The sequence below is a fragment of the Notolabrus celidotus genome, chromosome 2, assembly GCF_009762535.1.
Source record: "Notolabrus celidotus isolate fNotCel1 chromosome 2, fNotCel1.pri, whole genome shotgun sequence".
NCBI classification, from domain to species: Eukaryota; Metazoa; Chordata; class Actinopteri; order Labriformes; family Labridae; genus Notolabrus; species Notolabrus celidotus.
Window position 1 is genome coordinate 30,975,443 of NC_048273.1, and position 18,286 is coordinate 30,993,728.

Genomic DNA, 18,286 nt, shown 5'->3' on the forward strand with positions numbered 1-18,286 from the left:
ATGTTGGACTTAATTTTTCCCTCTCCGTATAGTGGGTTTACGACACACCAAAAACACCTCCTATTTGACAGACATGTTTTCAGTAAAAGGTTATTTTTCTCGTTGCTGTGTGAAGCGATCAGGCAGGCTGCTGTATCCTCACAATGATCAAGAGCAGAACTAAACATGTTTGACTGACTGGCTCACATACAAAACGATATCTATATATGTAGACGCTCCAGCAAGTGCAGCATCATGAGGAGAGAAAATAAAAAAATCATACTTTCAAGGTTGATGCTGAAGCTTACTGATGTTAGAGCTATCTTATTAGAGTGAAAATGAACCTAACGTACTGGAGAAGGCTTCCATAGATGGTTAAAGTCATGGACTTTTCAAACCTTGTGTTACACAGTGATGGTTTGTTATTAATGCACAGAAACATTTTGCAAACCTATACATAAATAAATACAACACCTCCAGAGCAATGTGTAATCTCTGTTGATCAGCCCCTCTCCATATCTTTATATAAAAGTAATGGATACATTTAGTTAATAATTGGTTCATTTTTTCCCTGCATTTGTATAACACAAGAGCATATCTTGACAGGTGTTGACAAAAGGCAATAAATACTCTTTTTGTACTACAATATTATATTACCCTCATTTTATTTGATAGACACAAAGTAAACATCAGTTTGAGGCCTCCACACCTCATCATGAACATGAGGTTGTTCAACAGCAATTATTTGTTTTTTAGGGTGTGCAAGGCAGTGAAAGGTAATGCCTACATGTTCCAAGATGCATTTCAGAGAGCAGCCAGAGAGTCACACTCGTTCTGCTGTATATCTTAAACACCATCCTCTTGAGCTGTTTCCACATACACTACCAGTCAAAAGTTTGGACACAATTTATTCTAATTATTTTCAACATTGTAGATTAATAATGAAGACATCAAATCTATGAAGTAATCTGGTTTTGCCATAATCTAGATAACAACAGTAGTCAGATAGGGCTATCCATGGTGTACTAACCCTACCTCTGAACAACACAACTGATGGTCTCAAACACATTAAGAAGGCAAGTCATCCTACAAATCAACTCTTGACAAGGCTCATGTTAATTAGAAACCATTCCAGGAGACCACTTCATGAAGCAGACTGAGGGAATACCAAGAGTGTGCAAAGCTGTCATGAAGGAAAAGGGGGCTACTTTACAGAATCTGAAATATAAAACATATTCTGGTTTGTTTAACACTTTTTTGTTAATTAAATAATACCATATATGCTCTTTCATAGTTGTGATGGCTTCAGTATTAATCTCCAGTTTTTAAAATAAATTAAATAAATTAAAAATGTTGAATGAGAAGGTATTTCCAAACTTTTGACCGGTAGTGTATGCACAAAACTACCTCAAACGTACCAACATTTTTCAAGGTTGGCAACGTGTGAATGCAAACAGCCAAAATCAACTCACCGACTTCAACAGGAAGTCCTTGGAGGCCGATGTGAGAACACAGCAGTAAATATTCACGATAAATTCCCTGCAAGCAAGTTGGCGAGGATGGTGAGGTCTATATCATGCAGAAGGTGCAAATTGGAAGGGCAACCCATGACAGAATGAATAAAAACATCTGAGGTTGAAGATGGAGAATCAATTACAAGGTCTGCACATCGGTCTGTTTACATTGGTTTAAATGCAAAACCAGTCATCATACTATAGGTCTCTACTGCTTTGTCCACGATAATGTTGTAAACATTTCACTGTGCCTTTTTCATGCTTTGGTGTCATGTCCTGCCTCACTAGATCCCCCTTACCATCAGCTTATCTGACAGAAATGATGCTGTTATGTCAACCAAAACACTGTAAAAATGCAACATCCAAAACTGCCTCTGCACTCAAGTTTGGTATGGATTTTTTGCCTTTACAATAAGTTGGTAAAACAAATGACGGCAGAGACAAATCCAAGCTAATCTATCCCATAGGTTTCCTTTGCTACCAAATGACGACACTTGTAGCAGGAATACCACCAGATTTTTCAGCTGCACTAGTCACAGAGAAATTTTGCAACTGCAGATATTTTTTTACAACATAATTGATTGATATAAATACTCCTGAAAATTTGTTCCCCTCCACTTTAAGTTCGACTTTACGAATCTTCATTCAGAAACTGATGTGTGGAATAAAGCTGTGTTTCACTGCAGTGATTTTTTTTTTCGACATGAGCAACAGGAGGAAATGCATGAAAAAGATGTTCTTTACTTGAATGCTACGATCTTTATCCAGAGAATCTACAAGAAGTTTTGAAGACGCAGTGAGACGGCTGGGAAGCAGCCAGTTGTGCAGCTGCACTCTTCAATCCAGTGAAGGAGAGACAGGGCACTGATTAGAGGTCAGCTGTTCGATGGGCTGGAGTGCTGTTATACTTCAAAGTCTTGCATCATTTGCTTTTACCGCAACTTGCTTTTGCATATGAGCGATCCGTCACAGTTTATTTCAAATGATTATTTTGCTGTCAGGAATCAAAATATGAATTGCTCAAATATACAAGCTTCTGATCTCCTTCAAAGCAGCTCAGCCAAAGTGAAATTTAAGCTGCATCTAAAACAAGAACTGGAGTCTTGTTGGAGTGGAGCAGGAGTGGAGTCTGTGCTGCTGGCTGCTGCACACACTCCCGCTTTCTCTCCTTTATATTACTGTGATCTTTATTTTTCTTCAGTTTTACGAACAGAACAAATCAGTGATCTACCTTGATGTGATGCTAATGGATTTAGATACAGACAATCTTTCTTTATAGTATTGTGGGCTAACTAAGCAAAGACAAAAACTAGCTTACTCTTGCTCATTTCTGCTATCCCAAGCTTTAGGGGGGGTAAAATAATTCCTTTTTGAAGAAGAAAAATACATTTTACACTGTAAGTTTGTCTGCAAGTTAATGATAGCTACAGTACTATTCAAAGCTTGCTTCAATTGATACTGTTTGCTATCCACACTAAAGTTGTCCTCTTATGTCACACACATTCAGTTTCATTGTGTTTTATTTTAGTTACAACATGATGCGCTTCTTGTGTGTCTTAGTAGCAGGCATTGGCTTTATGTTAATGTCAGCTTTTTGGGGACTAAAATGTAACGAGGCACTTGAGACTTTGGTGCAAGCCTATCATGCTACATGGATTTACATGGCAGAATCATTCTGAGCTTTTCACATGGAAATCAGGCCTCTGAGTTTTAACCTTTTTATTTACAGTCTATGGTTTTAACACACAAGAAGGAGGGGAGGGTTTTTTTTTTTTAGAGTTAGACCTACATGAGACAAGATAAGATAAGATGTAATCCTCCCACAACTGGGAAATGTTAAGTGTTACAGCAAGATAGTGCAAAAGAGCATATAAACAGTAATTATCAAAAAAATAGAAGCTATTAACACAAGTAAATTTACATATATTCACAAAACTAGTGACAGTGTGAAATGTGCACTGGCTAGTAACATGTCCACCTTGAGAAAGCGTGTTGAGCTATGTAACATTTGCTTGATTCCAGATTAACATTTCCAACTAAGTTGTCTGTGCTTGGGGTAACTTGCTGGTTTTATTCCATGGTATAGTTTTCAGAGATTTCAAGTAATGGGTTCTAGATAACATAATGTAACCAAATGTACTCCTATGTAGTCTTGACGGCATTTATGTACTGTGAAAATACAATGTTTTGAGATTTTTTAAGAAGTACTTTGAATACTTATAAGCAAGTACTTCAGTACTTTAACTCAAGTAATAATCTGACAGAGCAAATGTAACTTGTATTGGATTATATTTGACCAGGAGTATCTATACTTTGACTCAAGTAATGAAGCTGTGTACTTTGTCCACCACTGCAAACAAGTGACACAAGTAAAGTGACTCAAACTTTGTGACAAAGCTGTAGGCAAGTGAAAATATAAAAGCAAACATTTGAAGGACGTCTGTGTGTCCTCACTAACTTTTAAAGAAGTGGTATGTGGGAATGTGGTGCGTTCAAGGTCTTGCTGATTCTCAGTGAATTTTTAATCCAGACGCTCAATAGTCCAGCTATATGTTTCAAAGTAGACGTACTTCACACAGCCCTGTGTTACTTTAAAGAGCGATTACCAAAATCACGCATTTATGAGTCGTTTCTACCTTTTTGGTGAGTTGTTGTACTGGTCGCCATTTTTCCCAGGGGCAGCTGAACGCCTCACAAAACCCTGATCCATTGATCCGGGGATCCAGGCGCCGGCAGGACTCTGTGTTTCCACGCCTCCCACTTTCACCCCCATTGTGGTGAATCTCCGGCTCTCACACACTTTGCCAGACTTCCAGGAGTTGGAGAGACTGACTGAAGACGGAACACCGACAATTCAAAAAAAGAGAACAGCTTTCCTCTTTTACGCATGGATATACTTTCTCCTCTCGAGGGATTTCAAGGAATTGCAATGGATTCCTCTGCTGGAAATGTTGGAGACTTTTCCGGGAGAGAAAGGGCGCACGTACCCGACGCTGCTGCTGCTGCAAAGTTGTAAAAGTAGTTTCCCTTGATTCTTCTTTTTTCCACCAGCAGCTCAGACTCGGCATTTCTCCTTGTCTGTAGACTCACAGTCATCATGGCGAGGTGGGCAGGCGAGACGCCGAATACGCGCGCTGCTTTCCGGATTAACTACCTCTGGTTCCACGGGGGCTTGTTCGCTTTTTCGTGGAGCTTCGTGTTAATGTGCTCGGCTCTCTCTTGTGGATATTGTTCAGCCGAGTCGGAGTTTTCCATCCTGGAGGAAGCTCAAGTTTTGTCAGAGCAGATGCAAAAGCTGTCCTCTCAGGAGCTGGGAGTCTTCACCATGCAGGTAAGCGTGGAAAAAGGTTCCAGTGTTTATTCGCGTGTGATATTTGGTGATATCCCTGCGCCACTGCGAGTTGGAGCGGATTTAAAGACCATAAGTGGCTCAAAGCAGGATGCCAAATTGGCCTAAACACCAAAAAAGGTTTAATAATCACCACAGAGGGAAACTGAATTGACAGAAATGTTAGGAAACAGTGAGCTTCTCTTGATGTGTTGCTCAGTGTTGCAGTGTAACAACAGGCGCTTTGAAGTTAGGACGTCCTTATCTGGGGCATCAACACGCTGGAGGTTTGCTGTTCTGGGTTGCTTGTGTTTCACCTTTATTATTCCCTTAATCTGGTTAAATACACGCATATGACAAAGATCATGCATTAACACATTTGACGAGTGTGTGTGTGTGTGTGTGTGTATATGTTGGAAATGTGTGTGAAGTGTCACCTACAGAGATGACTGAATGAGTTAGCCATGAAGCAGCATTTATTGTCAAAATGCTTGTCCTTAGGTATCCCTATTTGGGGTGATTCTGCTAACTGTGATGTCTGGTTTTAAGGTGGGTACATACCATTTTGGAGATAAAATCCCTAGTTTGAATTCATCTGTGTGTCTGAGAATCTGTGCATGACACAGACAAAAAATAATATCAGAAATAAATCCAATTTATCAAAGTTGGCTGCAGCCCAGGGGCCCATTTCCAAAACTATATTTAGGACACAATACAAGATGATTAAATACAACAATAAAAATCTGTTGCTAGTACCAGCGTCCTTTCAGCAGTGTTATGATCAGGGCTGCAACTGCAGAGGTCATTTACACCAAATGATGAACTGATCATATCTGTTGAGGAGCTGAGGAGTTGATTGGTTTGCTAGCTGTCAGGATATAGAATGTTTTTACATGAGAAGGAAAATTAATATAGCCAGTTTGCAGTTTAATAAAAAGCATTTAATTTATTCCTGATAAGATGCTCTTATTGTTTCAGTTCAGACTGTACCTGAAACTTTTGTGTTTTATCAGAGGTGAAGTAGTTTGAGTTTTTGTCCCCTTTATTCTTCACTGTTAGAGACAAAACACTCATTTGTGCTAGCTTGTAAATCCCTCTGTGATTTAATGAGTGTATCTCCCTGTAACATCAAATAGACCCTGATTGACACAACGATAAATTGACTTAATTGAATGTATGGATTAGCAGTTATTTTTTGTTATTTGTAAGATATTGATAGTAAAATCTATAAGACAGAAGGCAAGCACTTTTATTAATTATTAACCTATTGAAAAGAACAGATCTTTATCAGCAGCTATTTAAGAAGTAGGAGTTATTTAATCGTGCTTATTCAAACAAAAAACACCAAAAATGTTAAAGTTCTTTAATTTCATAACAAAGATCGTCTGGTGTTGATAAAAAAAAATGAACATGGCTTGTTTTTATTTATTGAAAGAAGAAGAAGTGATAAACAGTCTCAGATATTCTTCATATTTTGTTCTGCCTAAAAAATCAATAAGAGAAATAATTCCTGCATCTTCACTCCTTTTTTAAACCCACAGTGTGGATACAGTGAAAACGCCCTTTGCCATGTCCACTGTTGCAGACCGTCGTCGAGTCACCAAATGGCAGGAGGTGCAGCGTGCCGGGTGCTGCAGGGTGTTGGGGGGTGTTTTGCACTTCAGAGGCAGAGGCGCTCTGAACACAGAGGGGAGGCAGCGGGGGGGCCTTGCCCTCAAATGGTGTTTCATCTTCTCTGCTTCCACACTGAGCTGCCTTCATCCCGGCTCTGGGAGTCTGCTTTGAGGTCTTCCTCTGATCCCCCTGGATCCGCCTTTGTCACTGCTCATCTCTCCCTGAGCTCCAGTCGGTGCTGCGTTCTGTCCCGTTCCTGTTTGTTCCATCATTTTCTCTGCTGTTTGTGCTCTGTATTTTTCCTCTTCCTCTATATCGCTCTTATTGAGAAACACAGAAGAAATAATCAGCCTCCTTTTTCTCTTTCACGAGTAGAATCCGGTGCAGAGGTGTAGATAATGGTAAACAGTTTTGCCTTTTGTTCCAGTTCTGCCTGTCATTTTTGCTCCTCATTTGGATTTCATAAAGCCTCTCTAGATTATTTAAAAATATCCGTAAAAAGATTCTATGAGCGTTCTCCCCTGGTTCTGTGGGAAACCAGTTTTGATCATGTTGTTGGACAAGCTGGGAAAATCTGGCTTGGCGGGAAGCTAATGTTACTTTGATTGAAGCGGTACATTTCATGGACTTGTCAAAGTGTCTTTTCCACCCAATGTAAGAGATTTGCTTCCAGTAAAAACAGTCAACATCTGCCCACCAAAACCACTGCAGGACTCTGTGGGCCATTCTGCGTGTGTGGACACCTGCTCTGATGCTCAGATGTGACCTGACTCAGGGTCTGCAGGTGCGTCTGCTGAGCTTCATTTCAAATTATCATTCTGTCCTTTTGGCATTTGTCCTGTTTCCCTGTGAAATGAAGGAAGCAGTGATTTTCCACATTCTGAGTTTTATTTCCCCTTTGATTTGTTTTCATCCAAACACACTTCTCACTAATGTGAGTTCAGATGTCTGGAGTCACATCTGGCATTCGTCCTCTCCCTGAGGCTCTTTTACAGTTCAAGCTGCAGTACTTTGGACAAGATCTGAAGGTTGTATTATCAAGCAACATCCTACCATTTAAAACGTAATTCTACCCCGCTCCACTCCACCCTTCATTCTGTGGCAGATGTGTAATTTGAGGCTCCCTTGTCAGCGCTTCTGAGTCACTGGGTCAACTTTGTTCAATCTGTCATTAAGTTACTCCATTATCAGGGGACATGATGGTGTACAATTTACACTTCTAAGGTTTTCAGACGATGTTTTTCATATGATTATGAATCATATGTCTGCACATTAAACAATAACTGAATTGGATTGCAGAGTGTGGCTAACACTCCCTGAGCTAGTACCACCAGCTTTTAGAATTGAAGCCAATGCTGAAGTGTTAAAAACAGCAGTTTATCCAGTGTCCACTTGAGGCTGGCTCCGGAAGCACCGGAAACCACATACACACCAATTAAAAAAAGCCGATCTTTACAACAATAATAAACATGTTTACAGTCTGGTACAAAAGACAAGGGTAGTCTGGATAGCTCACTTCTCGATCGGCACACACTGTATGGGGGGTGAATTATTTCATAACACGGCAATTTCGAAGATATTAAGATTACAAGTTTTCCATAATGAGAGGCACAGCTGACTTGATTGACAGGCGGGAACACTGTAGCTATTGGCTAGGAGGCTTAAACTCTGACTCTTTACCTCGACAGAAGTTAGGTTGACTTCAGCTTATCCAATATGGTTCCCGCCGATGATTGGCTTCAAAATGGCGCTTCAGAAAGAGATGGATGACAGTTTACCAGATACAGCTTACTTACAGCTTTATCTCCATTATTCATATAAACACATGCCACTACATGACATGCCATCTGTCATCTGTGCATGTTTACATCTGGGTAGTAGAACATTATGGCACTACGGCAGCAGCCATTAACCAGAGCCACAGCTTCGGCTAGTGGCTTCCCTGATTTGTTTTTTGTGTTTCAGATTTCATCTGAAAGACTTCACTCCCTCTGTGAAGCATAAAGTTGAAATAGTCCCTCCACATTCAGAAATGTTTTCATGTCATTCTGAATAATTTATGATGCTGATTTCTTCCTTGGGACTCTCAGTTTTTGTGAATGCAGACAGTATTCTCTGTTGTCTGTAACTAATGAGGATTTCATGTCAGATTTTCTCCTCCTTACCGTGGGAGGTTTTAGATACCAATTTGGACCGAGACATGGATGTAAATATGAAAGAAGAACAAGGAGAAGCATACACTGGGACACCATAGAGAAGAGCTAATTTGCAATGTTATTTACTCTCTGTTGGCGGTTTATTTACAAAAGACATTTGCCTGTGTTAGTTTAAAAGTGGTGTAATCCACAGAGAAGTGTGGTTTGTTATTGAGACAGGCCTGTCCAGCTTCCCCGGCTCTCTAATTGGATATTGATCGCACTTTCAGGTTTGTGCAGGAAAGCAAAAAATTGGGGTCTCTCCAGTTTGTCGTGAGTCTGTGATTTTCTGAGCTGGGTTTGATCCAAGGGAAACACAAGTTGAGAGGCTATCACAGAGCCCAAATTCTTACTTTGCAGTTCTTTCCACATGTACTACACATTTTGATTAGGGCTGTTTTTTCAATTTCCTCTCTTTTTTTGTCTGCTTCTTGGCGGCTTATGCCGTGTTTCTTCTCTTTTCCCCACTCCATATTAAATCAAATGCAGAGGTAGACGAGGGGGAGGAGATTTAAAGACGTACAGCAGGACATCAGAATTCCTGCAAGGTTCTGCGCAGCACAGCTTCAAAGCCTTCTAGCCTCTGACTGCATTGGCGTCATGGCGGTGTGCTCAAACAGTCAAGGTTACTAAGAGCCTCACACAGGCTTCTCCTATATGTGGGAAAATCACCAACTCTCATTTATTCTCTTTGACTTTAAAGCCCGTTTCACATGCAGTATGCACTCCTGAAAAATTCAGTCTGTCGCATGTATCGCATAATCACGTCGTCTTAGCAACAGGTGTGTTACATTAGTCAGCCCTGCATTGCACGGCCATGGCACAGCTCCCCGCCTTCAGTCCAGCCATAAATCGTCATGTGTCTTGGCGGTTTATGAGCCGTACAGGGCTGTGCTGAACTATCTGCACCTCTGTTCTTTTTCCATTCTAACTGTTGCATTTCGCTCACTGTTATTACAGGGAAGGTTTTTTCTTTTACACTTCCAAGCTTTCTCATACAGTTAAAGGATTCTGGGTCCCAAGTTGCTGCTGATAGATGAATACTTTATAACTCCCAGTTATACTGTTCTGTTTATGTGTGTGTCCTTTGGTGTTACAGCTTTTTTCATTATTTTTATCCAAGCTTAATTAGAATTGAACTCAGAATGTGATAAGCTCTTGAGAATACAGCATATGACCTTATTTCTGAGCTAAACTGTTAAATGAAAAAGTTCAGAGGTAACATTGAAATCTGAATTTTATCCATGGAGAAAACACGGCAGTCAGCCAACAGCTGCAGAGTCCCACAGCAACATCTGCAGTGTCTCAAGACTTTGAATGACACTGTTTCAGTCCGCAAGATTCCTGACCCGTCCAGAACACGATGAAACAACCCAGATCTGCCGACTATCACCTTTATCGTCCCGTCACGATGCGGGGGAACACGGAGCAAAGGGCCACGCTTTTCTTAAATATGAAGCTGTTGTATGTTTTGGCCTGGGGCCAGGCACCAAGAGGCTGGGGCGCCACTCGTATCCAACTGCTCTGCACCACAGTGTCTCCAACCTCCCAACTGAGCTCACATCGGACACACTGATTCCTCAGGCTTGTTCAAATGGAACCAACCTCACCTCTTGTGGGTTTGAGATATTGACAGTATTTCCAATACATCAAACATTTATATTTGACGTCATAGAAGGGGGTTCATTAGTTGTTTAATGTTTTTCTAACTTTATCTCCATTATCTAGAGAAACATACTGCAACTTGCTTGTTTAGTTCCAGAGTATTATGTTATTATAGCTATAGCTATTTACATTGTCATCATTGTTGCTGATTAGAATGGGGGACAATGTGTAATCATTTAGTCAAATAAACATACATCCCTATTCCTGATGACCTCATTATAACAGCCCCTTTTACACTTGAACCATCAAAATGTTGAAAAAGACTGTTTTGAAAAATTGGGCTCCTGACAATTTTTGGACTACCTTTTCAAACATGCACCTCCCATCTGGAGGTTTTCTGTAGCTCATTTTACATTGTGTACTCAAGATGGGGCTGTTACCTCTGACTGTCAATGATTCAGAGACATAACGACGGGCCAAGCGATTGAGTCAGCACCAAGACATAACAGAGACCAAAGAAAAATGTGAAGAAAGTTGTGTTCAGGGATGTCTTTGTCTTTCTGTCTCCAGAGCCTTTGGACAACTTGACTCCCATTTGTTTCATCAAATCCCTTTAATTTCTCCTCCCCCTGTGTAAGTGCAGTCCTGTGCACCGTCTCTTGGCTCCTGCTGGACTGCGGTCAGGACGCAGCACAAAACTGATGTTCTTCTCCTTCTGCACCAGCTGTTGTGGTTTAAATCTGTCTGTAGCGTCGTGGCCAGATCACTTATCTGACCGCGTTTTGATCCGTCTCCCACATCTCCCAGCTGAAGAAGAAGGCCCTCTCTGTGTTTGGCCTTGACTGAAATTGGTTTTGCAATGATTTGCTGCCTCCTCAGCTTTCACCTCTCTGTGTCTGCTTTTCTGCTTTGTATCTCTCCAGTGTCTCATTTTGACTTTCCCTATGGGGCTACGCTGGTGTTAAAAATCATAACTGAAGATTTCTGTGGCTGCTATCTAACTGCAGTTTAGTTTCGTATGATCCGATTAGGGAAACTGATATGGTTTCCAGATACAAATATCTCCTCATTGTAAGTTTGCCAGAGTAACAACGATATGTCTGTGTTTTGTTGCACACGTATTAACGGGTCTCCGTAGTGTAAAGAGCTTGTGCCTTGACTTGACTGACAGATATGACAGATTTCATGGACCCAACCAATCACAACAACAGACGTGATGACATTGGAAGGAGTGACCAACGAGAGGATACTCGGCGAGGACAACTTTACTTAGTCACCAAGTTGGTGACGTGCATCTGTTATTGGTTTGTTCTATTTGATCTCAGAGGTTTGAAATTCCAAGATGCCAGTCAGATATGTCACCTGGAATGCCCCCTGAAATCAGAATCCAGACATGGAAAGTCAGAGGAACTCTGAGCTTAAAATCCAACATGGCGGCTCCTGGTGTCAACAGTAAGAAGCTTCACTTTTAACAGTGTTTATCAGCAATGTAGTCTTGTTTTGTGTAATTAAATCAATCACTCTGATAGTATTGTGGAAGTTCAATCTGTGGACGTGTTGTCATGTTGCCTTTGCGTGAAAACTACTATCAGGTAGTGTGTTGTTAAACATTGCTACTAGTTATCTGGTGACAGTTTACAACACTTCAAAATACTTTGCAACATGTTGAAGCTCATCATTGGCGCGTGTAAGCTGTCATCTGTTACACATAATTAACGCTTCACCCTATCAGCTGTACATATCAGCAGAACATCTCTTACCTGCTGATGCCAGTAACACGCTTTTGAAGCTTTTATCGTCTTATATTGATATTATACTGATGATGATATCTTGAATCCCGATTTCAAAGACATCAATCTTTGCTGAGTGGAACAGTGATGGCCATTTTTTTCTCTAAGCAGAGACTAAATATTGATTGAAAAACAAATTCAAAGTAAAATAATCAACACCTGAGGAAAGAGCCAGACCAATTTACCCAATTTTCCAAATGTACCCAATTTACTAAGGCAAGCTTTAACTCCAAATATTTATTTGCTTTATTTTGCTTGCAACCATTTTTTTTTTTTTATTGTTTTGCATGAATCAATATGAATATGAGTTTATGCCTTACATGCCGTCATAAATTACAATATTTGATTAACTCTGTTGAAACCAGTAGAGACTAAAATAGAAGTATTTGACGTCTCAGTTTCCTAACAGAGTCCTGTGATGGATTATCATAAAGTGGCAGATGTATTTTTTTGTCGGCTGATTTAACAACTTTCATCATGCTTTCATCAGTAATTTTCTGCACATTAGACTGAGTCCTGTGCATCAGTTTACAGCCGAGCCCTGGAGCATCTCAGGGAGAGGAGCTGACTCTCTGCTCTGCTTGTTAAAGAGGATAACTAATTAACTGGCTTTGTTTTATGTGCTTATTCCCACTTTTCTTAATGATTATCACTCTCTCTTTATTTCTCATTCACTACCACCCCCTCGGCCTTGTCCATCTACACACACACACACACACACACACACACACACACACACACACACACACACACACACACACACACACACACACACACACACACACACACACACACACACACACACACACACAAAGCGACAAGAAATGCATTCAAAGAGAGGGAGAGATAGAGGGAGAGAGAGAGAGGGAGAGAGAGAGAGGGAGAGAGAGGGAGAGAGAGCTTTATTGGCGATCCAGTCTTTGTGAGGTTTTTTTTCCCCCTCCAGATTCATGCCAGTATTTCTTAGTTAGCTCCAACAGGGCTGACCTGGCAGTGTGAGCCAGGGGACCCCGGGGCCACCCCTTAGCAAGTCAGTCCCTTCACTCGCCACAATGGCCAAGACTCAAAATGAACTCACCCTGAAAGAGAGAAAAGAGGGGAAAGGGAAGAGGGCGGGGGCTGTTGGTGAAGGGAAAAGGGGGCAGCGTGCTGAAATACCCCGTTGGGAGGGCTAGGAGAGTAGAGGGACCAGTTCCCCCCACCAGACAGGGTGCTTTTTGAGACCCCCATCCCCCTTCCTGCTGCATACACACACTCCTGCAGAAGAGGCTTTGCATTCTCGATGAGGAGCGAGTTGGAGCTCCCACTGTGGAGAAGCAGATCAGACTGTTTTTCATGCCTCTTTTCTTTCTCTCTCAGAGCTCTTTGTTGCAGACATAAACCCACCGTTACCCCAAACTTCACAGTTGTTGAGAAGTGCTTTTTCCAGAGCTGTCTCAAATTTCCATCTCTGTTTTTATGCCAACGTGCAGTATTTTGTGTTGTGATGGGTGCAGTCTTTGGGTATGGATATGACTGTGTCTAAGGGGTTCTACCTTCAGGCAGAAGGCTGTTAAAGTGCAAGTTAATGTCTGACAGAGCTGCAAATGATGGGAATAAAAAAGTGTACGAGATTGTGTGCAGCCAAAAGATGGCAGATCAGTCATGCTGATAAGCGAGACACACACTCAACGACATAACATAACTGTCACAGTTTTTGCATCTTCATATCTGGTGGCGAAGTATCACCTTTTGCGTCTCAAATACATGGGTCACATGGTTATGGGGATCAGTTTAGCTAGTTTAACTTCTCACCTCAAAACCCTCCCTAAATCTAATCACTGTGTCCAGTCAAAGAGGCCTTGGATATTATGATTAACAAAATATCCAGCCATTGTTTTGTGTCTTTAGAGCCTGTTGAAATATGAACGTCATTGAAGTTATTTTTACTCTCCGTGCTTCTAAACTGTGGAAAAGTCTCTTCAATTTTTGATGAAGGCGGGTACACCAAATTAAGGGGAGAGGGAGCTTTGAACTCTGGAAGCTTGAAGAGTTTGAGTTGGTGCGTTATCAGCCTTTGATGTAGTTAACATAACTTATATAAGCTACAAAGTAAAGTTTGAACATTTCTGCCTCAAACCATTTTCTCTTCAGAACACATTTGGGCTCTTGGGTGAAACTTGTAATTAACTAACTTTACTGACTCCCTGCTTCTGGCCGCTATAAAAACTTTTTTACAGAGGTAGAAATAATGATTCTTGAGGAACCAAGGCCTTGTTTATATGAAAATGTTATTAGTAGAAAACAGTAAACTGTTGTGGGGTTTTTGCCGTTCATTCACAGGAAAACAGCTACCATAGAGGAATATTTGAGGTGCCAAGGAGTTACATTTATTTTTGTTGTCATGATATCAAAATAAGATTTGATATTGTCTGATTTTTACTAATATTGTATTCTAGCTTAACATTCTGGTATCATATATCCTCACTCACTCCCCTCAAAGCAAACTCTCTTTAATTCCTGATTCAATAAAAAGTTTAGTTTAGTTTGTACAGTTCGGTGTAGCGGCAAACAGACACTATACATTTTTCAACCATTTCCTAATGAATGAACCTCCGCCGATACATTCGCCACATTATGTATCACCAAGGGATCGCCATCCTGATTGGCCCATTGTGGGGAAAATGAAAATGATTGGCTGAAGATCCATTTTTTAACACTAACGAATTAGCAAAAGAAAAGATTAGCTCATTGAACGTGTTGCGAAACTGTGTCATTCGTGCCACGTAATTCGTGTCGACAAGAACTTGCGTCTAGTCGCTCTCATACCACCAGATGATAAAACCTGAACACTACTCACCCAACATCCCAGTTCAGGCTTCTCCTCTGAATGTAGGCAAAGGTTTATTGGTTTATTACACAGGGACGGGTACCGAATTCGGTACTTTTATAGGTACCGACCGAATTCCATCCATGTAAAATCAAACGGTACCATGTTTCGGTACCTAAACGCATTCTTTTGAGTGTGAGGGAGTGGTCTTTCACCCTGTAATAAAGTTTGAGACTGATCGGGTGGACGTCTCTGCTCTCTGCATCTGCTCGGGAGCGCGCCAAACAGAGCCTCCATCTCACAGGCATGCGCACTCACCGTGAGGCAGAGCTGCAGGAGGAATAAGTTGAGACGGTCTCTCTCGCTCCGACTACCTGCCCTGTTTATAACCATTCCTGTGTGCGTGAATGCCCAATAAGTAACTCATGTGTCCTGTTATTATAAAGAGACGGAGAACTGACTTTTTCCCATCCGCAGGAATTCACTAGTGTTAATTGATAAACTCCTGAAAGAGCAATTAGACGCCACGAGCACGTGTCAGCTAGTATAGCTAATTACCTATATATATCCTGTTTCTATTCATTTCATGTTAAATGAAATAAATATATTAAATAAAAAAACCTGAGATTTTATTATTAAACAAATTAACATTTATTACCACATAAACCCACAAAAGTACAAAAAATTGGTACCGTTGAGTACCGGTACCGATTCCCAGGTACCGGATATCGGTACCATATTGGTTCAAATGTGAAAGGTATCCATCCCTAATTACACTGCTGTGTTAAATACTTGATTCTGATTGGTCAATGCACCATAGTAATGGTCTGTTATTTCTGCACAGCACTCAGTTGCTGTGGAAACAGCAGTTATTACAGTTTCAGACGGACAAACTGACAGTGACTGATTTACATGTGCTTGTTCACCTTGTTTTACTTCACCATCAAAAGAAATATTCAGTTTCATGTGTTCAGCTAAGCTAGCATATTTTAAGAAGTAATTATGGACACATCTCAAACTATTCTCAGTTAAACATCAACCTGCTCACTATACATTGTCTTTGCATAAAGAGACCTAACAAACCTGTAGACTGTCTTTATAAGGTGCCAAATGCAGGAGGTGATTAGTGTAGCTTAGCATGAGACTGGAAACCAAGTTGAGCTTCATTGTTCTTGTCTTGAATTAGCGTGAACATGTAATGCACAAAGAGAAGGACTTTACATAATCCACCATACAGGAGACAAACATCCTCAATCTGTGGGTTGGTGTTCCTCATGCCTTAAGGTCAGACAAGCTCCCTGCTACACCGTCTCCTGTTTCCATCTTCTCTCTCAGCTTCATCTTCTCATCTTCACTGTCTCTTGGTGTAATTGTGTCTGTGGGTGGTACTGTGTGAAGCTGTCCTGTGCCTTTTGTCTTCCGCTGGTTTGCCTCCTTTAAAGAAAAGTCAGGAAGTGACCTGGGCTAATGAGCTGAACTTTGGACCTTTCTGCTCCAGTCTTTCTGTAAGACGAGGCTGGTCTGAAGATGAAAAAGAGATATGATGTTTATACTCTCGCAGAGAAAATAGCAAGGGGGAAAATGTGACACAGATTGTTAATTGGAAGACAAGGAGGAGTGCTGGGGCTTTGAGTGAGAGATGAAAAATGAGGACATGGTTTTGTGCTTTTTCGATGCTCCAAACACACTAACACCTTAAACCACACTGTTCCTCTCTCTCTCTCTATTCACAACAAACCCTAATGGACAGGGCATTTGAAGATGTGCTTGGTTTCAAGTGTTTGGTAAACCCAATCTGTAGGATTTGGGTTTAGTTTTGATTTTCAAGGAGCCTTATCAAAGGACCCAGACCAAAATGTCTCAGAACGCAACAGCCAATCAGAGCAGGGAACCATGTGACATAGAGGTAGGATACCTGACTAGGTCATCATACACTGTTGGCCCGAGTATAAGACGACTCTGAGTGACAACTGGCCTCGGCTATGAGGGGAACACAAGTGGCGCTGCCTATTGTAATGAATACAGACAGTGAATTTCTAAACCCTGAACATAAGATGATCGCACTCTATTCAGATGTATTTTAAAGAAAAAAATCCACATCTTATATTTGTATCAGTGCGGTAATAAGTAGCGATTGTTGTGAGGTAATTAAGGGAGTCAACACTTATCATTTGTGTGGATCTAGATCTACTGTCTGGTGATGTGGGTATTTAAAACATGGGCATTGTCTCAATGAGGTCACCCATTGGTTTCTAAAGCCTATCGATGGCAGCTGCCATATTGCAAATGCTGACTCAACCTAACTTTTGGTCGACCTAGCATGAGGCAAAGAGGTGGAGTTGAGGTGGGCCTTTGGTCTCCTTGCTAACAGCTACTGCGTACCCACCTTTCAGTCAAGTCAGTCGTGATTATGCTAAACTCATAACCTTAATATCTTCAAAACTAATCAGTTCTAAAAAAAAAAAATCATCCCTGTACATTGTGTATGGATACAGAAATGAGTGATTCAGACCAAAACTGATCTTTGAACCAGGCTGTAAATGTGTTTATCTTTGCTGTGAATATCAGTTTCTTTTAATGGGTGTGTATGTGGTTTCTGGGGCTTCTGGAGCCAGCCTCAAGTGGACACTCAAGGAACTGCAGTTTTTAACACGTCTACAGTGGCTTCATTTCTCATGGCTGGAGGTTGACGCTTGATTTAAACATCCTACATTAGTTGAAGCCATCTTGCTGGTTTTCAAAAACGTCTCAATTGTAATTCCCAGGATTAGATGAACTGACCAGATCCAGATCAACTTAAAATCTGCCACTTACACTGACAGTCTGCCAGTGTAAGTGAAACGTTAGTTTGAAGATTTGTCCGGTTCCGAGGCTCAACTCCTTTGCGACTTTTGAATAATGAATTTAATGCAGGGACACTTCTTACTTGCAGCTATTGCCCCACCTCATCATTAAGTGTCTTTACTTTGGTAGTTTTCCCCTCAAATTTGCAGCCGCTTTGCATTTCAATGGACTCTTCCTCCCCCCTTGAGATTTCAATCCAGCAGTGAAGAGAGCTCATTTAGATCAGACGTGATAACGGAGTACTTTTGGAGTATTCAGCTCAGTACCTAAATGATAACTTTGATGACTCTCAGTGGTTCCCAGACTCTTAAAAACATATTGCTTGTGTTGTGTGGGGACCGTCTTGATATTATCTTGCAGAACCTTTTACGTCATGGTGTCTCATCCTGCGTGCAGGTTCCTTTTGTGTTCACCTGGTTAGAGTTCACTGCTAAGCTGTGAAAACATGTTTGTTTTGGTAGCGAGGTAGATAGGATTGTCTTCATTTTTGTGGGTATTACTTTGTAGACCAGCCATGAATCCTGTATTTGTTTCTCAGAAACTGTTGTTGTTAACAGTTATTGGTGCAGTCTGAAGAGATTGTTCTGCTCGCGTGTGTCCAAAATTTA

General features: G+C 41.0%; 1 protein-coding gene across 1 annotated transcript in view; it reads left to right on the top strand.

The window, feature by feature from the left end:
• The first annotated feature begins 4,289 nt into the window (after window positions 1-4,289).
• Window positions 4,290-18,286, top strand: part of cachd1 (cache domain containing 1) — a 102,988-nt gene continuing 88,991 nt past the window's right edge. Inside the window, exon 1 of the mRNA XM_034709455.1 lies at window positions 4,290-4,824. Within this exon, the coding sequence (XP_034565346.1) occupies window positions 4,591-4,824 (234 nt within the window). The 5' untranslated portion in view covers window positions 4,290-4,590. The remainder of the gene's footprint in view (window positions 4,825-18,286) is intronic.